This window comes from Schistocerca piceifrons, chromosome 7 (assembly GCF_021461385.2).
Source record: "Schistocerca piceifrons isolate TAMUIC-IGC-003096 chromosome 7, iqSchPice1.1, whole genome shotgun sequence".
Taxonomy (NCBI): Eukaryota; Metazoa; Arthropoda; class Insecta; order Orthoptera; family Acrididae; genus Schistocerca; species Schistocerca piceifrons.
The window spans coordinates 185,039,293-185,063,518 of record NC_060144.1 but is presented as its reverse complement, the minus strand read 5'-3'; the positions used below and the strand labels follow the sequence as shown (position 1 = coordinate 185,063,518).

Here is a 24,226-nt window from a genome sequence, read left to right as displayed (position 1 = left end):
TATGCTTCCATAGTCCAATTTCGAGCACACTAAGGCGCGATAGAGGCGGAGAAGGACCACTCGGTCCGCTCCCCAGGAGGTACCATTCAGGACACGGAGGGTGTTAAGGGATCGCAGACAGCGAGCCGAAAGATAGGAAACGTGGGAGGACCAGCACAGTTTTCTGTCAAACATAAGTCCCAAGAATTTAGCGGCGTCTGAAAACGGAAGGTTGACAGGACCTAGATGTAAGGAGGGCGGAAGAAACTCCTTACGTCGCCAAAAATTAACACAAACGGTCTTACTGGGAGAAAAACGGAAGCCAGTTTCGATGCTCCAAGAGTGGAGGCGATCGAGACATCCTTGAAGACGTCGTTCAAGAAGGCTGGTCCGTTGAGAGCTGTAGTAGATCGCAAAATCGTCCACAAAGAGGGAGCCCGAGACATCAGGAAGGAGACAATCCATAATTGGATTGATGGCAATGGCAAACAGTACAACACTCAGCACGGAGCCCTGGGGTACCCCGTTTTCTTGGGAGAAAGTACGGGAGAGAGTAGTGTTCACCCGCACCCTAAATGTGCGCTCGGCCATAAATTTGCGAAGAAAAAGGGGCAGCCGACCTTGAAAGCCCCAAGAGAACAGTGTGCGGAGGATGCCTGTCCTCCAACAGGTATCGTATGCTCTCTCCAGATCAAAAAATATTGCTACTGTTTGGCGTTTCCAGAGAAAATTGTTCATGATATAAGTGGAGAGAGCAACAAGATGGTCAAGTGCAGAACGATGCTTTCGGAATCCGCATTGGGCAGGTGTTAAAAGACTGCGGGATTCCAGCCACCACGCTAAACGGTAATTCACCATACGCTCCAAAACCTTACAGACACTACTCGTGAGAGAAATGGGGCGATAGCTAGAGGGGAGATGTTTGTCCTTTCCAGGTTTCGAAACAGGAACGACGATAGCTTCCCGCCATCGTCTGGGAAAAGTACTGTCGGTCCAAATTCGATTATAAAGGCGAAGGAGGTAATGCAGACTATGGGTTGATAAATGCAGCAACATTTGGACGTGGATACCATCCGGTCCTGGGGCGGAGGAGCGGGAAGAAGAGAGTGCATGTTGGAGTTCCCGCAAGGAGAAAACAGTATTGTAGCTTTCGCGATTTTGAGAGGAGAAAGCAAGAGGTCGCACGTTTCTTCGGGAGAAACGCTGGCGGGTAATTTGAAGAGCTCGAAATCTCAGCAAAGTTCTGACCCAACGAGTTAGAAATTGCGACGGGGTCCACTAATGTGTCATGCGCGACAGTGAGCCCAGAGACCGGGGAGAAACTAGGCGCGCCTGAGAACCGTCGAAGCCGACTCCAAACTTCCGAGGAGGGAGTGAAGGTGTTAAATGAGCTAATAAAGAATTTCCAGCTTGCCTTCTTGCTATCGCAGATGACACGACGGCATCGCACTCGGAACTGCTTATAGCGGATACAGTTGGCCAAAGTAGGATGGTGGCGGAAAACGCGGAGAGCACGTCGCCGCTCACGTATTGCATCACGGCATGCCTCGTTCCACCAAGGAACTGGGGAGCGCCGGGGCAATTCGGAGGTGCGTGGTATTGAATGTTCCGCAGCTGTAAGAATAACGTCGGTAATATGTGTGACCTCATCGTCGACGCTGGGAAAGTGACGGTCATCGAATGTCGCTAGAGACGAAAAAAGTGTCCAATCGGCTTGGGCAAACTTCCAGCGTTGCGGGCGCATGTAGGGCAGTTGAGGCTGCAGTCTAAGGACACATGGAAAGTGGTCACTCGAGTGTGTATCATCAAGGGCGAACCATTCGAAGTGCCGAGCTAGCGGAACAGTACCGACCGCAAGGTCCAAATGAGATAAATTTGTCGTGGACGCAGACAAAAATGTAGGGACCCCAGTGTTAAGGCAAACTAGATCTGCTTGGTGGAAGATGTCTAGCAATAGTGAGCCACGTGGACAAGGATGTGGAGATCCCCAAAGCGGGTGGTGGGCATTGAAGTCCCCAACCAGCAAATATGGGGATGGAAGCTGACCAAGAAGATGAAGGAGATCAGCTCGTGCCATTGGTGTGGACGATGGAATGTATACAGTACAAAGAGAGAACATGTATCCGGAAAGGGAAAGACGGACGACGACAGCTTGGAAGGAAGTGTTTAAATGGATTGGGTGATAATGGAGAGTTTCATGGAGAAGAATCATGAGTCCTCCATGTGCTGGAGTGCCTTCAACAGAGGGGAGATCATATCGGACGGACTGAAAATGAGGGAGAACAAAGTGGTCATGGGGACGCAGCTTTGTTTCCGGAAGACAGAAGGTGACCGGCGAGTAGGATCGTAAGAGGATCGACAATTCATCCCAATTGGCTCGAATACCGCGGATATTCGAGTGGATAATGGACATAGGGTGAACAGAAAATGGAGGAATGTGACCAAGGTCGCTGTCAACTCAACGACTGCTCTGAGCTTGCGACCGACAGCATGGAATGGCATTCAGGCGAAGGCAGAAGATCCTGATCCATAGATTGGTCAGGAGCAGCTCCTGCCACCAGCGATCGGCCGCCAGCAGTGCGCCTCGGCGACACAGAAGACGGCCGAGGGCGATTTCCGCCAGGTGGTGCTGTAGATGGGACACGCCTTGGCGGAGAAGGAGAGGAACTGGGTTTCTTTGTAGCCTTCTTGGAAGTATGATGTTTAGAGGAAGGAGGAACCGATGGTTGGGAAGTTGCCGTACGTAAAAACTCTTCACGAGTATGCTCTTTTTTCGAAGTCTTGGTGTCCGACTTGTGGGCTCGAGATTTAGCAGAACTCGACGAAGCGTGAGCCAGAGAGTGGGCAGGCAAAAGTGGTGAGGTTGAACGGGCGATCTTTGCGCTGGCCGATCTGACGACCGTGGCACTAAAGGTGAGGTCGCAAGTCTGCGTGGCCGCCTCCTTTGTTGGCCGAGGAGAAGCAAGGACAGTGCTGTATTTTCCTTTCTGAGGCACGGTGGGCTGTCGACTGGCGAATAATTTTCGAGCAGCAAAGGTCGACACCTTTTCCTTTACTCTAATTTCCTGGATGAGCTTTTCGTCCTTAAAAACGGGACAATCTTGAGAGGAAGTAGCGTGGTCACCCATACAGTTGATGCAGCGAGGGGATGGAGGTGGACAAGCACCCTCATGGGCATCCTTACCACACGTAACACATTTGGCCGGATTGGAACAGGACTGGCTGGTGTGATTGAACCGCTGACACCGATAGCAACGCGTAGGGTTTGGGACGTAAGGGCGAACGGAAATTATCTCATAGCCTGCTTTGATTTTCGATGGGAGTTGAACTTTGTCAAATGTCAAGAAGACAGTGCGGGTTGGAATGATGTTCGTGTCAACCCTTTTCATAACCCTATGAACAGCCGTTACGCCCTGGTCAGACAGGTAGTGCTGAATTTCTTCGTCAGACAATCCATCGAGGGAGCGTGTATAAACGACTCCACGCGAGAAATTTAAAGTACGGTGCGGTTTCACCCAGACAGGGAAGGTGTGTAGTAGTGAGGTACGCAGCAATTTTTGTGCCTGGAGGGCACTGACTGTTTCTAACAACAGGGTGCCATTCCGTAATCTGGAACAAGACTTTACAGGACCTGCAATTGCGTCGACACCTTTCTGAATAATGAAAGGGTTGACCGTGGAGAAGTCGTGACTGTCGTCAGACCGAGAAACAACAAGGAACTGTGGCAACGATGGAAGAACTGACTGTGGCTGAGACTCAGTGAACTTACGTTTGTGAGCAGACATAGTGGAAGGTGAGGAAACCATTGCGGAAGAATCCCCCATGATTACCGGCGTCTCCGATGGCGCGCTCCTTCCTTGTGGGGGCCCTCTCTGAGAGCACTCCCGCCTTAGGTGATTGTTCACACCTCAGGTCACACCTCCCGACAAACGGACGGAGGGACCAATCGGCACTTTCAGAAGGTATCAACTCGGGTAATCACCCCTCCCTGGGCCTGGCCGTTACCAGAGGGTACGTACGTGTCCTACCTGTCTACCCGGGGCGGGGAATTACGAGTTACCCCGTCACCGGCTACGCATGGATGTGCGTGGGTCGGCCTTCAGACACGCACAGGGAGGACGAAAGAGAAAGGGAAAGGAAAGAAGAGAGGTCTCAAACGCCGCAGCGGAGAAAAGGGTAAAGAGAAGAGGTAAGGAAAAGAGAAGGACAAAGGAAGGATGAAGACATACAAGCAAGGAAGGCGAAGAATGCGGTACATTTACAAGCGTCCGTCTCCGGATGTAGGCACAAACCATACTCCTAGAGGGGGAGAAAGGGAAGGAAAGAGCCAGAGGTGAGGGGGGGGGGGGGGGCGAAGATGGGGGATGGGGAAGGATGCGGAAGGGGAAGGTATGCAGCCCGGAAAGGAAGGAAGGCCACATTAGCTCGGGGTCCCGTGCTCGCTACGCACGTAGCCACAAAAGAGTTGTGGATCCTCTGGGGGGTGCTACTGTGTAGTTGTACTGTCACACACCAGCTAGTAAATCACTGCTTGAGCTACTTGTATGTGGTTGGTTTTGGCTTTGTTCTGTGAACTCATTGTACTCTGTAGTTCTGTACCATCTGTCCCGTATATTTATTGGTGCGCCTGCACAAATGAACTGAATGAAGAGAAGTGATATACTGGTTTTACAAGCACAACAACAACAATATTTTCCTAATGTCAGCAAAAACAGAGCACATCTATGCCACTAAATTGCATATGAGCCCTAAGAAACACCCACTCCTTTCCTTCTGCAAAATGTTAGTTTGAAGTTAAAAAAGTGTAATGACTGACATAAATTGCTCTTGAAACAAAGGGGTATTGCCTCCTCGAGAGAGATATTTTTGTAGGCACTGTGCAAATCACCAAATTCAAGTACTTCTGTTAGTCCTTGGTTCACCTCCAGGACTTCTCTTTCTTCTCTTCCTTTCCCCATAGTTGATGTGTAAGAGCATGCCGAAAGGTAATGACTCCAAATTTTTTATGTAAAACTCTCAATGAACATTATTAACATTCTACATCTTTACTCTTCATGTTGTATATCTGCAACCCTCTGTCACTAGAGGGCTATAACTTGTAACTTGGCTGTGTGTAACGTAACTACATTGGTGCGCAAGAAACAGTGAGCTGAGTTTTGAACTCAAAAAGGATTGTCCATGCATGGAGCACCCTCCCCTTCACAATAATGCCACACCACACATGGGTGCTGTGACCTGCAACAATCCACCGCCTTGGGTTCACTGTTATCGACAAACCTCCAAGACTTCATTTTGATGGTGATAAAGTGGTGCAAGCAGTGGTGAGGTTGTGGTTCTATCAACAAAACCAAACATTCTACAGCAATGGTATTGACAAGCTGGTCTCTTATTGGGAGAAATGTGTTCGTTGCCAGGTTGGGTATGTTGAGAAATAAATATGTAGACATAAATAATAAAGACAAAAAAATATGTAGACATAAAGAATAAATACAAATAAATATATAGTCATGAAGAATAAAGCCAAACATTCTGCAGTGATGGTATCAACAAACTGGTCTCTCGTTGGGAGAAATGTGTTTGTTGCCTAGCTGGCAATGTTGAGAAATAAAGGAGTTTAGACACGAAAAATAAAGATGTGGAGTGTTAATAACATTTGTTTTATTTAAAAATCTTTAATGAATTTTCACACAAAAAAATTCTGAGACACTTTTTCAGCATCTCCTTGTTGCTACATTTTCTGATTTCACATGCATTGTTACTGTCTATAGCATATTTTATAAATTTTCACTATGGTTGTCAGTGTAGTCAACTGCATTTATTCAATGACAGCTTTTCACTAGATAGTTACAAGGGATGCAATGTTCAAATTCATCCTATTATCAATTTAAGTATGTATGCCATCCTCAAAAGATTTTGAAAGATCTTCGCATTATCATATTCTAGATTCAAGCCATAATGCACCAAAATATTTGAATTCATCAAATTTCATGGCTGTACACAGGATAAACATGGTTCTGGAATTAATATTACGAGTTCCACTTGATGGTGATAGTAGCACCCAATTTATCCTGTGTATAATTATGAAATTTGATTATGTCAATTTTTTGGCACATTGTGGTTTGTTTTAGAATGTGAGGTACTGAAGCAATTCATTAGGTGATGAAGCTATTCGAAACAGTTTGAACGTAGAAAAGCTGTTCCAAATGATTGTAGAATAAACTAATCATCATATGCTTTACATTCATCTAGCGAAAATATTATTTCACAAACATTTTCTGTTTTCTTTTATATTCTTCCTCAGTTCTGATTTGCAGTTTCAGCGTGCTATCACATATAAGACTGATAAGGACAGCCTATCATTTAAGGTGAAGTAAAAGGTTGTAAGTGCACTTTAAACCTGCAGTTGCTTGAAATAAACATTCTATTTTTGATTTAGACAATCTGCTGTTGGTACCTTCAGCAATGTTTTGTAGCAAATGTCATGTTAAATCAGATATGTTTCTTGTTGATAATACCACTGCTTTGTTGAAGATTACAAGCTTGAGTTATGTCCATTTCTACACTCCTGGAAATTGAAATAAGAACACCGTGAATTCATTGTCCCAGGAAGGGGAAACTTTATTGACACATTCCTGGGGTCAGATACATCACATGATCACACTGACAGAACCACAGGCACATAGACGCAGGCAACAGAGCATGCACAATGTCAGCACTAATACAGTGTATATCCACCTTTTGCAGCAATGCAGGCTGCTATCCTCCCATGGAGACGATCGTAGAGATGCTGGATGTAGTCCTGTGGAACGGCTTGCCATGCCATTTCCACCTGGCGCCTCAGTTGGACCAGCGTTCGTGCTGGACGTGCAGACCGCGTGAGACGACGCTTCATCCAGTCCCAAACATGCTCAATGGGGGACAGATCCGGAGATCTTGCTGGCCAGGGTAGTTGACTTACACCTTCTAGAGCACGTTGGGTGGCACGGGATACATGCGGACGTGCATTGTCCTGTTGGAACAGCAAGTTCCCTTGCCGGTCTAGGAATGGTAGAACGATGGGTTCGATGACGGTTTGGATGTACCGTGCACTATTCAGTGTCCCCTCGACGACCACCAGTGGTGTACGGCCAGTGTAGGAGATCGCTCCCCACACCACGATGCCTGGTGTTGGCCCTGTGTGCCTCGGTCGTATGCAGTCCTGATTGTGACGCTCACCTGCACGGCGTCAAACACGCATACGACCATCATTGGCACCAAGGCAGAAGCGACTCTCATCGCTGAAGACGACACGTCTCCATTCGTCCCTCCATTCACGCCTGTCGTGACACCACTGGAGGCGGGCTGCACGATGTTGGGGCGTGAGCGGAAGACGGCCTAACGGTGTGCCGGACCGTAGCCCAGCTTCATGGAGACGGTTGCGAATGGTCCTCGCCGATACCCCAGGAGCAACAGTGTCCCTAATTTGCTGGGAAGTGGCGGTGCGGTCCCCTACGGCACTGCGTAGGATCCTATGGTCTTGGCGTGCATCCGTGCGTCGCTGCGGTCCGGTCCCAGGTCGACGGGCACGTGCACCTTCCGCCGACCACTGGCGACAACATCGATGTACTGTGGAGACCTCACGCCCCACGTGTTGAGCAATTCGGCGGTACGTCCACCCGGCCTCCCGCATGCCCACTATACGCCCTTGCTCAAAGTCCGTCAACTGCACATACGGTTCACGTCCACGCTGTCGTGGCATGCTACCAGTGTTAAAGACTGCGATGGAGCTCCGTATGCCATGGCAAGCTGGCTGACACTGACGGCGGCGGTGCACAAATGCTGCGCAGCTAGCGCCATTCGACGGCCAACACCGCGGTTCCTGGTGTGTCCGCTGTGCCGTGCGTGTGATCATTGCTTGTACAGCCCTCTCGCAGTGTCCGGAGCAAGTATGGTGGGTCTGACACACCGGTGTCAATGTGTTCTTTTTTCCATTTCCAGGAGTGTATAACTAACTTGTCCTGCTATTAGCATGAAATTTACTCGTAGTTACTAAAATGATTCAGCAAATTAAGAAGTGAGAAATATGTTGAGTTTATATGGTGGTTTTTATTTATATATACATCACTTGCACCTCTCTCGTGTTTTCTGTTACTTCTGGTTTATCTTTTGATGTGATGAACAGCTGAAAAATATTTTGAACAGTGGAGATAAAGTGAATAATGAAGTCCTTAACTGATTAGCAGTACAGTGGCAGTTAAGAATAATGTACCGACATCAACTCTTATTTGTATTTCATGTTATATGGGAACACAAGATGGTGAGAAAAAAAACCAACACTTTGAATGAGGAACAAAGGACAGCTACAGCTAGTGGGTGCTGGATGGACAAGGTAATTGTGCCACTCAGTGTCTATTATAGCAAGTAACAGATGGAACTACAGGGCATGGTGCATGCACATCAGTGTAGGAGGTGCTGAAATTAAATGAGGAATACTGCCAATACCAGTTTTAATGCGTTTTCAAAACATACAATATTAAAATGTATTACCTCTGTATAACCAGATGTTACCATATATCACTGAGACACTTCCCTAAGGGGAGAATACAGTTAATTGTACCTTTTATAAAGAAGGTATCAATGAGTCTGTTTTTAGAAGATCTCTCTCCTATTTGCCTGGTTGGTAGTTGAAGTAATAAACAGCAATATGTTTCACACTTTGATTATTCACTTCCTTGTGAGGATGAGCCAACTGTCTGATTTCCTTAGAAAACTTTTTTTTTTATATTGTTATACGGGCATTCAATCTTTAATTATAGGAGTGAGAGAGCCTTCACATAGAAATTTATTTGTTCTCCATTACTGGTTGTAATATTAAATGTGGATGTTGTATGTTATTGTTCCACCAACTTTGGCAGACAAGAGGATTTTTGAGGCATTCTTTAGTAATAGATTAGGCAATGTGTATGGTTTGTTCTGATTTATTCTGTAGGGTCAAGTATTCCTTTCTAATCAAATCTGTCCGAAAGAAATTTTAAATAATTTCACAAATGGGAAAGGATTAGTATGACTATTCATGTTCACCCCCCCCCCATGAACCATGGACCTTGCCGTTGGTGGGGAGGCTTGCGTGCCTCAGCGATACAGATAGCCGTACCGTAGGTGCAACCACAACGGAGGGGTATCTGTTGAGAGGCCAGACAAAAGTGTGGTTCCTGAAGAGGGGCAGCAGCCTTTTCAGTAGTTGCAAGGGCAACAGTCTGGATGATTGACTGATCTGGCCTTGTAACAATAACCAAAACGGCCTTGCTGTGCTGGTACTGCGAACGGCTGAAAGCAAGGGGAAACTACAGCCGTAATTTTTCCCGAGGGCATGCAGCTTTACTGTATGATTACATGATGATGGCGTCCTCTTGGGTAAAATATTCCGGAGGTAAAATAGTCCCCCATTCGGATCTCCGGGCGGGGACTACTCAAGAGGATGTCGTTATCAGGAGAAAGAAAACTGGCGTTCTACGGATCGGAGCGTGGAATGTCAGATCCCTTAATCGGGCAGGTAGGTTAGAAAATTTAAAAAGGGAAATGGATAGGTTGAAGTTAGATATAGTGGGAATTAGTGAAGTTCAGTGGCAGGAGGAACAAGACTTCTGGTCAGGTGACTACAGGGTTATAAACACAAAATCAAATAGGGGTAATGCAGGAGTAGGTTTAATAATGAATAGGAAAATAGGAATGCGGGTAAGCTACTACAAACAGCATAGTGAACGCATTATTGTGGCCAAGATAGATACGAAGCCCACGCCTACTACAGTAGTACAAGTTTATATGCCAACTAGCTCTGCAGATGAAGAAGAAATTGAAGAAATGTATGATGAAATAAAAGAAATTATTCAGATTGTGAAGGGAGACGAAAATTTAATAGTCATGGGTGACTGGAATTCGAGTGTAGGAAAAGGGAGAGAAGGAAACATAGTAGGTGAATATGGATTGGGGGACAGAAATGAAAGAGGAAGCCGCCTGGTCGAATTTTGCACAGAGCACAACACAATCATAACCAACACTTGGTTTAAGAATCATGAAAGAAGGTTGTATACATGGAAGGACCCTGGAGATACTAAAAGGTATCAGATAGATTATATAATGGTAAGACAGAGATTTAGGAACCAGGTTTTAAATTGTAAGACATTTCCAGGGGCAGATGTGGACTCTGACCACAATCTATTGGTTATGACCTGTAGATTAAAACTGAAGAAACTGCAAAAAGGTGGGAATTTAAGGAGATGGGACCTGGATAAACTAAAAGAACCAGAGGTTGTACAGAGATTCAGGGAGAGCATAAGGGAGCAATTGACAGGAATGGGGGAAATAAATACAGTAGAAGAAGAATGGGTAGCTTTGAGGGCTGAAGTAGTGAAGGCAGCAGAGGATCAAGTAGGTAAAAAGACGAGGGCTAGTAGAAATCCTTGGGTAACAGAAGAAATATTGAATTTAATTGATGAAAGGAGAAAATATAAAAATGCAGTAAGTGAAACAGGCAAAAAGGAATACAAACGTCTCAAAAATGAGATCGACAGGAAGTGCAAAATGGCTAAGCAGGGATGGCTAGAGGACAAATGTAAGGATGTAGAGGCCTATCTCACTAGGGGTAAGATAGATACCGCCTACAGGAAAATTAAAGAGACCTTTGGAGATAAGAGAACGACTTGTATGAATATCAAGAGCTCAGATGGAAACCCAGTTCTAAGCAAAGAAGGGAAAGCAGAGTTGTGGAAGGAGTATATAGAGGGTCTATACAAGGGCGATGTACTTGAGGACAATATTATGGAAATGGAAGAGGATGTAGATGAAGATGAAATGGGAGATATGATACTGCGTGAAGAGTTTGACAGAGCACTGAAAGACCTGAGTCGAAACAAGGCCCCCGGAGTAGACAATATTCCATTAGAACTACTAACGGCCGTGGGAGAGCCAGTCCTGACAAAACTCTACCATCTGGTGAGCAAGATGTATGAAACAGGCGAAATACCCTCAGACTTCAAGAAGAATATAATAATTACCAATCCCAAAGAAAGCAGGTGTTGACAGATGTGAAAATTACCGAACTATCAGCTTAATAAGTCACAGCTGCAAAATACTAACACGAATTCTTTACAGACGAATGGAAAAACTAGTAGAAGCCAACCTCGGGGAAGATCAGTTTGGATTCCGTAGAAACACTGGAACACGTGAGGCAATACTGACCTTACGACTTATCTTAGAAGAAAGATTAAGGAAAGGCAAACCTACGTTTCTAGCATTTGTAGACTTAGAGAAAGCTTTTGACAATGTTGACTGGAATACTCTCTTTCAAATTCTAAAGGTGGCAGGGGTAAAATACAGGGAGCGAAAGGCTATTTACAATTTGTACAGAAACCAGATGGCAGTTATAAGAGTCGAGGGACATGAAAGGGAAGCAGTGGTTGGGAAGGGAGTAAGACAGGGTTGTAGCCTCTCCCCGATGTTGTTCAATCTGTATATTGAGCAAGCAGTAAAGGAAACAAAAGAAAAATTCGGAGTAGGTATTAAAACTCATGGAGAAGAAATAAAAACTTTGAGGTTCGCTGATGACATTGTAATTCTGTCAGAGACAGCAAAGGACTTGGAAGAGCAGTTGAATGGAATGGACAGTGTCTTGAAAGGAGGATATAAGATGAACATCAACAAAAGCAAAACAAGGATAATGGAATGTAGTCTAATTAAGTCGGGTGATGCTGAGGGAATTAGATTAGGAAATGAGACACTTAAAGTAGTAAAGGAGTTTTGCTATTTGGGGAGCAAAATAACTGATGATGGTCGAAGTAGAGAGGATATAAAATGTAGGCTGGCAATGGCAAGGAAAGCGTTTCTGAAGAAGAGAAATTTGTTAACATCCAGTATTGATTTAAGTGTCAGGAAGTCATTTCTGAAAGTATTTGTATGGAGTGTAGCCATGTATGGAAGTGAAACATGGACGATAAATAGTTTGGACAAGAAGAGAATAGAAGCTTTCGAAATGTGGTGCTACAGAAGAATGCTGAAGATTAGATGGGTAGATCACATAACTAATGAGGAAGTATTGAATAGGATTGGGGAGAAGAGAAGTTTGTGGCACAACTTGACCAGAAGAAGGGATCGGTTGGTAGGACATGTTCTGAGGCATCAAGGGATCACCAATTTAGTATTGGAGGGCAGCGTGGAGGGTAAAAATCGTAGAGGGAGACCAAGAGATGAATACACTAAGCAGATTCAGAAGGATGTAGGTTGCAGTAGGTACTGGGAGATGAAAAAGCTTGCACAGGATAGAGTAGCATGGAGAGCTGCATCAAACCAGTCTCAGGACTGAAGACCACAACAACAACAACATTCATGTTCAATAATCAAACCATGATATTCAAATTTTTCTTGACATTTAACTGTACTAAATTTTATTATAAAAGTCCATTGCTTTTGTTACCCTGAAAGTTGAGAGGTTTTCTGTTGGTGACAATAAACAGAACCTACCTAGTACTGTCACTATCTCCCCCCCCCCCCCCCCACACACACAAAGCAATTACTCATGAAAGTTTTATAGAATATTTCAAAGTATTAGGATTGTTATAGCACTTCATGGCATTCAAACTGATTAGTATTCAGTATGTGAAGGTACTGCTGAAGATGAGTGCTACTCAAAACTGTGTAGGTCAGTTACAAATAAAGTGTGTTCCTAACACAGTAAATGGTAGCTGCTCCTGTATACATCACATAGCACCTTGACAGTTCTAAATCCTACTCTCTCCGATCAGTTATGACTGTTGACACCAACACAGTAAAATGTGAATTTTGTGGATAATTTCCAATATCCAGCTATAATAATAAAATTTCAAAGAGTGAGATTTCGGCAGTAGCTCCATCCAGAACGACCAAATAAAGTATCACCTAAGGAAAAGAAGTATATTGTAAAACAATGGGCTGAACATTTACTCTCTCTGAGGTTTCATTTAGTCTTAAAAATACAGAAGCTAATCTAACCTGCTGATGGTGGTTGGTCTGCATAAGTACTGGCACATGCGGTGGCTGTCGCATCATGTTACGACTGGGTGTTGGTCCCACTGGCACACTCTGGTGAGGAGACATTCGGCTGTGTGGGGAAATACGGTGATGAGGCTGTGGGCTGGGTCCTTGCTGCTGCGGCTGCTGATGCTGATGATGCAGAGGCGGCGGCTGAGGTTGCTGTCGCTGCACCTGCTGAGGGGTTTGAGGATACGGAGGAGGATTTCCAAGCACAGGTGGTGGTGCCAAGGGAGCCTGCTGATGTGGAGGTTGTACATGACTTGACTGCACAGCTGGATGTTGCTGCTGATGTTGCTGCTGTGGAGACTGCGCGAGGTGCAGTGTCTGCTGAAACTGTGCATGCTGTGGCTGTGGAGATTGCTGAAGATGCTGATGTTGTTGCTGTGGTTGCTGCTGCTGTTGGTGTTGTTGGTGGTGCTGCTGCTGCTGTTGTTGGTGTTGCTGCTGCTGCTGTTGGTGCTGTTGCTGCTGCTGTGGCTGTTGTTGGTGGTGGTGCTGTTGTTGTTGTTGTTGTTGCTGCTGCTGCTGTTGAGGTTGGGGTGGTGGTGGTGGTGGAGGTGGTGGCGGTGGGGGTTGTGGTTGTGGTTGCTGCTGTGGTGATTGAGACTGAGCTGGAGGCTGATGAGCTCCACTGCTTCCTGATGTATACATCCGACCATCCACCACTATCCCACCAATACTAGAAACCGCTGCAACAACATATTTGAAAACTGCAATATCCATAATCACTATGAACTGCAACAACATGAACCACTGGTGGTACTGCAATGTGAGATGTGTTTTTTATGTATACATAACAACGGACTTGTTAGAACAGATCACTTTAAACATTTAAAAAATGGCATCTCAGAGTATAAAGTACTGATAATAAGCTAAATATAGACAGAGTACTGATCAGTAGTGAAGGCTAGGGAAAAAACAGTTATGACCTTTTTAAAAGGATTATTCCAGTCCCCAAGTGAACTAATTGAATGAACTATTGGTAAATCTACATCTGGAAAGATGGATGGGGGGTTTGAACACAACTTCTCCCAAATGTGAGTCCAGTCTTCACAACAACATCACCTAAAAAACCACAATATCACCTAACGCAGTAGTTTCAATTTTTCTCCTTATTCTTTGCACATAAAACATGGTGACAGAAGAATTCCCTTTTACAGCACTCAGCTGCATCTCTCTCTCTCTCTCCTCTAACCCAGTACTCTTATTCCAAGATGAAAAAAATTCCTCCATTCCAAATGATAGCATTTGTGTTGTATTTGTATGTATCCCGTCTTTCCCACTGCTCAGCAAGTACCAATTTTTATTTGATTGGGATCAGTATTTTTCACCTAAATTGTTTTATTACTAAGTGAAACTCTGCCAAAGGCTTTTCAGCAATACAGTACATGACATTAACCTCTGCGCCACTGCATGTCTCGATCTCATTGGTGAGCAGAGGGAAGCAGAGTTTCACACAATCACTGCTTGCATAATTAGTGGTAATTTTGATAGAGTAATTTTTCAGTTCTATTGACTGCAAGAACAGTATGGTCATTATATGCGTACTAAGCAAAGACGTCACTAATTCCAAACATTGGTCTGAAGATCATTGTTGTCTTCCTCCAACTTCTGAAATGACTTACCAAGGTAGTTACTGGGGGACCTACATTTTAATTTGGACTCCAAACCATGGTGAAACTAAGCATTTTCACATCAACAAACACTGTCAGTGACAGATAAAAATCCTAGGACTGACTGGGAATAAAGAACAAAGTAAGTTCATATCAAATAGTCAGATTAAATGCTCTTTACATAAGCTGAAATAATTTCAAAGCAAACACAAATAAAGATATATCAACAAAAATAATAAATTTTTGAAACCATAACGTAACTGGATAGATAAAAAATCTACACATTAAGTAGTGGCTGCAGGACATACATATAAAGGTATTTAAATCTGCAAGCTTTTGGAGCCAGCAGTTCCTCATGCTGGCAGAAGGGTTGAAGTGGAAGAAAGGGGTATAAAAGAAAAGGACTGGTGAGGTTTAGGCAATGGGGAGAGCTCAGAAAAGATGCCCAGAACCCTGGGTCAGGAGCCACTTACTGGTCAGGATGAAAAGATAAGACTGATTGTTGGGGACTGCTCTGGACGAGATATGAAATACTGAGAGCTTAAAGGTCGGAGATAAGGTAATAAGCAAGACAGAGATTACTGACAAAACATCACGCATGAGTTAATAAGAGAGAAAAGTGAAGTGAGTAGTTTGTAGTAGAGGTGAGGGTGGGAAAAAATAGACAGGTCATAAAACAAAAGATGTAGAAAATTAAAAGTAGTGAAGAAGGAATTGTTACCGAGAAGAAATCAACGTAAATTAAAGACAGGTGGATAGTGGAAACGAAGGACATTTTGTAATGTGAGTTTCTCTTAACTTTGGAGTTCTGAGTGGTCTGGGGAAGAAACCAGATAGCACGTATGGTGAAACAGGCACCAATGTCACAATGTCAATGTCATGTTGTAGAGCATGCTCTGCTACAAGATAATGTGTGTCAAAAGTATGCACCCTCTGCCTACACCCATTCATCCTAACTGATAACTTGGTGGTAGTGATGCCAATGTAAAAGACCTAACAGTGTTTACATAACAGATGGTACCTGACATGTTTCGTTTCATAGGTGGTTCTCCCATTGATAGTACACGTTTTTCCAGTTACAGGGCTGGTATAGGTGGTGGTAGGAGGGTGCATAGGGCAAGTCTTACAGTGTGGTCGTCATAGGGATGGAAGCCACAGCATAGGGAAATGGGTGCGGAGAGGAGCATGGGGTCTGAGGAGAATATTGAGGAGATTGGGAGGGCAACATAAAGCAGAAAGCTACAGTAGGCGTCGTGGGCAAAATGTCAAGACAGAATAGACCACATTTTAGGGTATGATTTTAGGAATTCATAACCTTGTCAAAGTAGGTGATTAATGCATTCAACACGAGGGTAACACTGAGTGATATGAGGTGTAATACTAAGGATGCCTGGGAAATCTGCTTTTCCACTCAGCTGGTGGGGTAATCACACCCAGTGAATGGTGATGTACTCCTGTATGGAGTCTGCATCTAAACTAGACTCACTCAAGAATTGTGCCCGGCGGGCGCGGCTGCACTCCGCGGGCACAAGGCAGTGTAGTTCAGTGCCCCGTACTCGGCTGTGTGTCGCTAGTGTCAGCATAGGAGTGAGAGAGAGAGAGAGAGAGAGAGAGAGAGAGAGAGAGAGAGAGAGAGAGCGAGACTGCACAGCACTGTCCTGTGCTGGATGGTCCCACGGTCAGATCCAACATGCACAAAATAACAGAGGAAGTGCAGCTCTGTAAGTGGCTAATGAGTGGTAAAACAAGCAAACCATTTACTGTTTAGGTAACAATTAGTGTTCATGTGGCAGAATTACTGCACAAAGCTTTACAAAACAATATCCAAAACAAGAATCAAAGAACAACATAGTAGTTTTCTGACCCACAGGTTGATTCTATTAGTATTGCCCATGCGCACTCATCATACGTACAGTAGACATCTTTTGAAATATATATCAATTTCTTAAATGAACTAGTGTCATAAATATTCTATTTTAGAAATAATTTTACATAGGGGATATAGAGTCTCATTCTTCTTATTAGTAGTTACAAGTAAATATTTTTATTGTATTCATGCTACAGCTTTTTGTATCCCTTTTCAGAGTATAGACATCAAATCCTTAGTTTGCTATTTTGTACGCAATAATTTTAATTGATCAAGTTTGAAAACTTATTAAAAAATAGAGTTAAGGTTGTAAAGACCTTTAATCCTTACAGTCAACATTGTTAAAGAAGACCATTAACTTTTTACATGTTTTTATTTTTCGAGGAAATGATTTTGTCTAGGTTTGGTACAATATTCCGGGAGACTGCTAACCTCAAAGAATTTTTATCGCTAAGTAGTGAACGTTTCTTAGTTTTAGCAAACTTTAAAAAAGAGAAAAAGCGCTCACAAATATACGTGAAACCAAACACTGAGGGATTGGCGGCGTGCTTGTGCAAGAAAGGGTACTTCACTCATGGAAAACAGCTGTAAAAGTCGTCCAAAGTTTTACACAAAAGAAAGCGGTCCTTCAGGTGGATATCGCACTGCAGGTCAATTAGCTCTAGTTGAAACACTTGTGAGAAGTCCTTTGTCCGAAAGAAAAACGGGCAAACAAATATATCTAAGGCCGGTTGAAGCTCACTTATTTCTAAAAATCTGTTTTCAAACTCTTCTTGTCATTCGCAAATAATTTTAACATAATCTGAAAAATCTACATCTTCTTTAACGCTGTCTAATGCAGAAAAGTGTCCACAATTCTCCTTGTGCAACTGTTTTTCCCTATTTTTTTTAATCCTCTGCACTAAATCAACAACAAAGTGATTTTGATCTAGGAGTGAAATGTTCAAAGTATTCAAATGACCAGTCAGGTCACTCAAAAATGCCAAATTCACACCCGCTTAGGATCACGAAGTAATTCTTCTGGATGTCCTTTCATTTCCAAAAAGGTATTGATTTTGTCCCTCAAGGAGAAAAACTGATGAAGTGCATTCCCTCTGGTCAGTGATCTTGCTTCAGCGTGGTAGGGGATGTCCGGGTATTCCACTTCGATATCAGCCAGAAATTCTTTAAATTGACGATGTGTGAGTCCATGGGAGTGAAGATAATTAACTGTTGGAACAACTGTGTCCATAATATTTTTATGTTGATAATCTTCGCACAAAGCGTGTCCTGGTGTATGAGACAATGGACTGCCGCGAATAAGGAACAGCTGACTTCAGCCATTTTTGACCTGACGTAACCCAGGAGTCCAGTGCATATCCCTCTTAGTGCAGGGGGTCCATCCATTGTTACACTGATCAGGCGTTCCCATTTTAAACCCACTGACCAAAAATGTTTTCCACGGCTAGAAAAATATCCAAACCCATGGGTTGTGTCTCTTAATGTATAAGGCAGAGAAATTCTTCTGTGACACACATGTTGTCGTCGATGCCCCGAATGAATTTGGCGAACTGAGATATGTTAGCAACATCTTTGGACTCGTTAAGAGTGATAGAAAATTTAATGAAGTTTGCTTCTCTCTCCGTTAATTGCTGCTCCATATCTGAGGCCACATCTTCAACACAGCGAGCAACAGTTTGAGGCGAAAGAGCTATTTTTTCAAATTTTTCCGTAAGGTCTGCTGGACAAATAAAAGCCGCCGAGTTGACCAGGTAATCCTTGATGTGATTCCCAGCCGCAAAGGGTTTCCCTGATTTCGCAATTCTCAGCGAGCATTCGTAACTTGTGCGAAAACTTTGCCCACCTGTTTCCTGCTCCTACCACGGCAATAAAGAAAACATTATAATTAATTTTGTACAATTATGTTTTTAAAACACTATTATCATTTTAACATTTAATTGTTTCACTATTTGAAACCCAAATAAAAAACTAACAAAAAAAGTTTGTTTTAGGTGCGTTTTTCCTCATTTCCTCTGAAAAGCAGTCATCGACGCTAGCAAGGACAGCGAAATGTGGTCGCAAAATAAATTTTTATCTACTGGAATAGATGTGTTTTAATTAATTATAAACATAGATCAAACTACAACATATCTCTTTCCATCCATCAAAACACAAAAACAAAGAATGACTCTTAATGTCACTTTGCTGTCCAAGAGAGAGTTTGTGATGGCTTTTCAGAAAGTGGGAAAAAGTAAGGCACCTGAAACTTTTTCTAATGTCTGTGCGACACAATTTAATGCAACCCAAATATAAAAATCAACAGAAATGTTCCTTGCTGCTGACAATCTGATATTCAATAACTGGCACATTGCTAAATGACATATTATAAAATATAGTTCTATTTATCATCTTTATAAATACTAAAGAGTCATACGATAGGAAAAACTTACTTCATTGTAATGCAGCTTGAAATTTTCTTTTATTTGTTCAAGCTTTGAATGGCGTTCCTCTAGCAACAAATTTTCGAACTGATCTTTGCAATGGATATTAAAGTGCCGTTAAATCGAGTACTTTTTTTTAATACAAGTGGTTCTGATGGCATACTAAATATTTAGCATGATTTTCGACAGCAGTACAAAAAATGTTAATTTCCTAGTCCGGTTTAAATAGTGCGGATCTGCTGCTCCTACTTATTTTGTCTGCTGCTGTGGACCATTCATCTCGATCCACTGTAGCCTTGCATCTGTTGACTAACAGCTTAGTGTTGTATCAATGCCTTTGGCTGCTGCTGGCGAGGTAGTCTGTCTTCCATACGAAGCGCACGTACAGCGGCATGGTGAGACACAGCGAGCAGACCACACAGTCAGCTAAGCGGCACGGCTCGGCCACTGCCACAACATACAAATTCGCTTGGGGCACTGGCCTCGGACGATTGCGGGCGCTAGCACCCCAGGGGCACAGTTTGCACGAGCCTGATCAAAATGAATACTATTTTGCCTTTGAGGGACAAACAAACAGATCAAGAGCACGGCCATGGGAATTAGAAAGGATCCTTCATACGCCGACCTTTTCATGCGCCACTTGGAGCGGGCTTTTCTGGGATCCATATGCCTTCAGACCCTGGTTTGGTTTACATGCATTGATGGCATCTTTGCCATGTGGACTCATTGTGAGGCTGACCTGTTAAAATTCTTGAAATCTCTAAATACATTCTCCCAATTAAATTTCACACAACCCTATTCCAAATCCCATGCCACCTTCCTTGCTGCAGACCTCATCCTCAACTGAGGCTCAGCTACACTCTTCTGTTTACATAAAACAAATTAGGATCACATCTCTTGTCACTCAGTATTATCCTGATTTTGAATCAGCTATTTCGACAAGGCTTTGACTGCAAGAAATCATTCCCTAAAATGAGGTTCACTCTGTCTCATATTTTTGCTATCACACCTAGAATAGCTTTTCGTCATCCTCACAATCTCTGCAAGATCCTTGTCAGCCCATGGCTCCCATTCCTGTGACCATCCTCACTGTAACACTTGCCATGAGCATCCTTACCACCCACTATATCTGCCCTGTAACTGGCAACATATATACTATCAAACGGAGAACCACCTGTGAAATGACACATCATGTAACAGCTGTCATGTTAATACTGTTTGGTCTTCTACACTGGCATAAACACCATCAAGTTATCAGTTAGGATGAACGGGCATAGACAGAGGATGTATACTTGCAACACACTGAGCTGTGTCAACTCATATTGGTTTCTCTTCCAGGTGACTTCCTCTGCTTGGTTTTTCCCCTGGTCGTCCAGTGGTGCTTGCCACCACACTGCAGCCGGTGGGCCAAACTTTCACGGTGTGCAACACTCAGTTGGAAAGCGCTGGGAGGAAGTGCAGGCTCGAGCTGAAGCAATCAGGACAATGGTTGGCTGATTGTGCAGGACGTGTCCCAAGGCTCAGTTCCATGACAGACTGATGGCTATTGGTTTTCCATCAAAAGTATGTTGCTGCCACTACCTATATTGTTGCCTTCTGTCGAAATGACCTCTTGGTAACAAGCTGTCAGTTGGCGATTCACTTGCAACCTTTCCCCTTGCATGTGATTTTTCGGGAACGGGAACAACCGTTGGTCGGTCGATATCTCAGTGGATGACAGTACTGGGTTTTTGGCCGTTTCTGGGTTGTGTGTGCCCCTGATTGCTTGCAATTCGTCCCTGTTGCTATACAATGACTGGTTTTAGTACACGTTGCATTGTTGACAAATGTCCTATATTGGTAAGGTGCACTATTTGTCTAGTGAAATTTTTGAATGAGCAGTCAATCTTAACGCTGTCTGTGTGCTGGATTTATGGAGGCTAATTGTTGAAATTATCTCAGATTAATCTTGTGTTTAAATATTACCCTCTTGTTTAAATGTTTGTCATGGGGACAAATAATACTTTAATTGCAGTTATCTTTAATTCTTGGGCTTAAGTGTTATAATATTATTTCAGTGTTTGCCTTTAAATAAAATACAATTAAAAAGGAGTGTGTGTGTGTGTGTGTGTGTGTGTGTGTGTGTGTGTGTTTGGGGGGAGGGGCAAATTTGCACAGGATCAAGTGGGGAATTATTCTTGTGTTTTACCAGTTACTGTCTACATTAATCTAACACTAATATCATGTTGTCAGTTTCGCAGACTGGGCTAGTTAGCCATATTGTATGCCAACCCAGCTACTGTTTTTGTACGAATGGCCAATAAATTGTTCCAGTGTGCTTCACCAGATAGCCGACTTGGCAATGAGAGAGGAGTGGGCATGGTACTAGGACCTCATTGGGACAAATATTCCATGTCGAGTTGCGATTGTGGGTCATCAGGCACTTAAGTTCTTATGCTTATTGCATCACTCAGTCCTGGGGATCATCTTAATTTTCTGTTCATCATTAAACTTGCCCTTGCCTGCCTCCCCTCATGGTATCAAGTCTCAAAATTGTGCATATAGGAAGGTTTCAAGTCATGAGACAGTTACTGAATTTCACCAAGTTAAACTCTATTGGTATAAACATTTATTTGGAATTATTATCAATTTATGCTACTTGCTGTCTCTGTTTTTACATTTGTTGTAATCTTCTCAGCCACCACCGTGGCACAGTTGTTTTGAATCAGGTCATTTACTCACTTAAATTGTTTTGGAAGAATTGTAAAATATCTTGATCTATTTCTGTTAAAGTGCCCCCCTCCCCCACCCTTTTTTTAACGGGATACTTCAAACCTTCAAGGGCTCTGTATTGATCTTGATGTAATCCTTAAAAATTTCTAAGCTTTCTGGTGTTGGATAATTATGGATTTTGGTCTTGTTGTAAATTATTTTCAAAGAGAGAATTTTAAAGTAATTCTAAGCCTCCTGGCACTCTGCCTTTTTTCTATTTTTTTAATACATTTCAAAGCAAATTTTAAGCCCTTCTGGCACTCCATGATTATTGGTTGTTGTTAACTGGCTTTTTGCTTCATTGCATTGTAAAGGAAAATTCTGAATGTTTTCACAAAATGAATCTAGATGTTTTCAGCCACAAGTGGTGCTGAACCTGAGGCTTGGCCCTTCCACGAGTTCCTGCCACCACCAATGAAAGTCCATTTCACACACAATATCCTGTTGCACAGTGTGCTATATAATGTGACAGTCATGACATCGGTGCCTGTTTCAGGCACCAGTTTCTCAGAACTCCGCAGGTGGAAAATCGCGTTACATGTCCTTGTTCCCACCACCCACCCGGCCATACATTAATTTCTTCTAACTAGCCCTTCTTCACTCCCTCTTATTTTTCTGTATCTTTTATTTTCTGAACTGTCTATCTTTTACCTGCCCCCATCTCTACCACTAAAATACACTTCATTTCCACACTTATTAACAGGTGCATGATATTTTGTCAGTGATCTTTGTCTTGCATATTATCCTATCTTCAACATTTAAGCTCCCAGTTTTACAAACCTCGTCTGGTGCAGTCCCCAACAATCAGTCTTTCCTTCTCATCTTGTCCAGTAAGTTGCCGCTGATCTGTGGTTCTGAGTGACTTTTCCAAACTCCCCCCATTTCTTAAACCTCATCAGTCCTTTCCCTTCATCCCTCTTCCTTCCACTTAAACCCTTCTGCCAGACGAAGATGCCACTGGCTTAAAGCTTGCAAATTTCAGTACCTCTATATGTGTATTCTCCTGTCACTGCTTGGTGAGCAGATTCTTTAGCTATCTAATTACAAATAAAGATAGGGATCAGAATGTACCAATATGAGAGTATTATCACATGAAAAGACATATTTAAAAAAAATATTTGGGTGAAATCTTACCTTTAATGAGTTCATTAACTTTCTCAGAGGACAAATGAATTCTAACTGGAATTTCTGGATTAGGAATATCAGCCCTTCTACTTTTAATCCTTTGTAAATGATTGGTGACTGCCCTGCAAGATTAAGACAATTACATGATTTATTTTATGGTAAACCTGAGTGCTTTATAGTATGATAATAAAAAAAGAAATACCTTTTGCTAAAGAGCAGGGCCATATCACTGCTCTTATTAAGAGCATTTTTCACAAAATCAATGCAGTGGTCTGTTAACTGAGACAACTGCTCCAGAGCAACCTTTTTATCCATTAGTGTATGCTGCTTATTATCACATATCTCATTCAACTGCAAAATCAATTGCTTTCCTCTGTGATTTATAGCCTTTGTCAGCCTGCACACAAAAAAACAAATGTGAATGATAAGCTTGTCACTCAAATACAGTTACAGTTGTTTGCAGATATTTCTAATATTATGAACAATGACAAATCAAAGCATTTGCTGGAACTACAGCTGCAAGACACTGATATCTCAAACAGTTAAAATTACTCTGTTGCTCTAATGACAGAAGTGTTTCCTTGAAGATGTGTAGAGAGAAACTAAACTTGAGATACATTCCTATCACACACAGATTATTTTGCTACAATGAGACAACCACTAAAGCAGCTACTTCAAGAGGCATCAATGTGTTTTGCAACAACAGGCAAGATCGCTCTGTCTCCTTCTTTATTGAGTACTGATGTCCATCAGAGTCTTGTTAAATTATGTAAACTTTATCTGAAGAGACCTGCACACTTACAGTAGAACAATAAGTGCTCTCAGTTCAACAAGAATTGTTCTACAACTGACAAAGACTGCCTTACAATTTGTAAGTTCTGATCAAATTTACTTGGCCATCAAGGCCCTACTGAAAGATCTGTCAGGGTCACAAGCAAAATGGCCATTGAGCTTCAAGGGTACACTGTCACAACGGTAAAGGAAAATGGACGCAAACAAAGCTGCCGAATGCATTTGAAGAACACCTCAGTATAGGTGATATTCCAGTCACCACATCATTATAGGACATGGCTGCTGAACAAAGTGAAGTTACAGAATTGCTAAAGACCATATGAGGTGTTCCCAAAAGTACAGAACCTCTGGCTGGCAGAAATATAATAACTGATCAGGAAGTATAGAAACCTAATCTCATTCATCTCTTTGGTAATGCACAGATTTCTGTCAGTGTTCCCACCTTTGTCAGAAGCACTTCTGGAATATGTCTTATGAATGGTGATCAGTCAGATCGTCAGTTTCCACATATCGTCTCTTGATCATACTGTTTTTCTTATAGGGTAATTTTCAAATTTGGAAATAACCAAAAGTCACTCAGAGCTGTGTCTAGAGAGAGAGTGCCTGACCAACTACAGGAATGTTGTATTTGGTAA

At 42.9% G+C, this 24,226-nt stretch overlaps 1 protein-coding gene across 2 annotated transcripts in view; it reads right to left on the bottom strand.

The window, feature by feature from the left end:
* Positions 1-24,226, bottom strand: part of LOC124804760 (E3 ubiquitin-protein ligase TRIM33) — a 138,934-nt gene that overhangs the window by 90,074 nt on the left and 24,634 nt on the right. For both annotated transcript variants that reach the window (XM_047265069.1, XM_047265070.1), the window contains exons 6-8: positions 23,002-23,196; positions 22,809-22,921; positions 12,982-13,712 (exon numbers count right to left, since the gene is read on the bottom strand). In XM_047265069.1, coding sequence (XP_047121025.1) covers positions 12,982-13,712; positions 22,809-22,921; positions 23,002-23,196 — 1,039 coding nt within the window. The remainder of the gene's footprint in view (positions 1-12,981; positions 13,713-22,808; positions 22,922-23,001; positions 23,197-24,226) is intronic.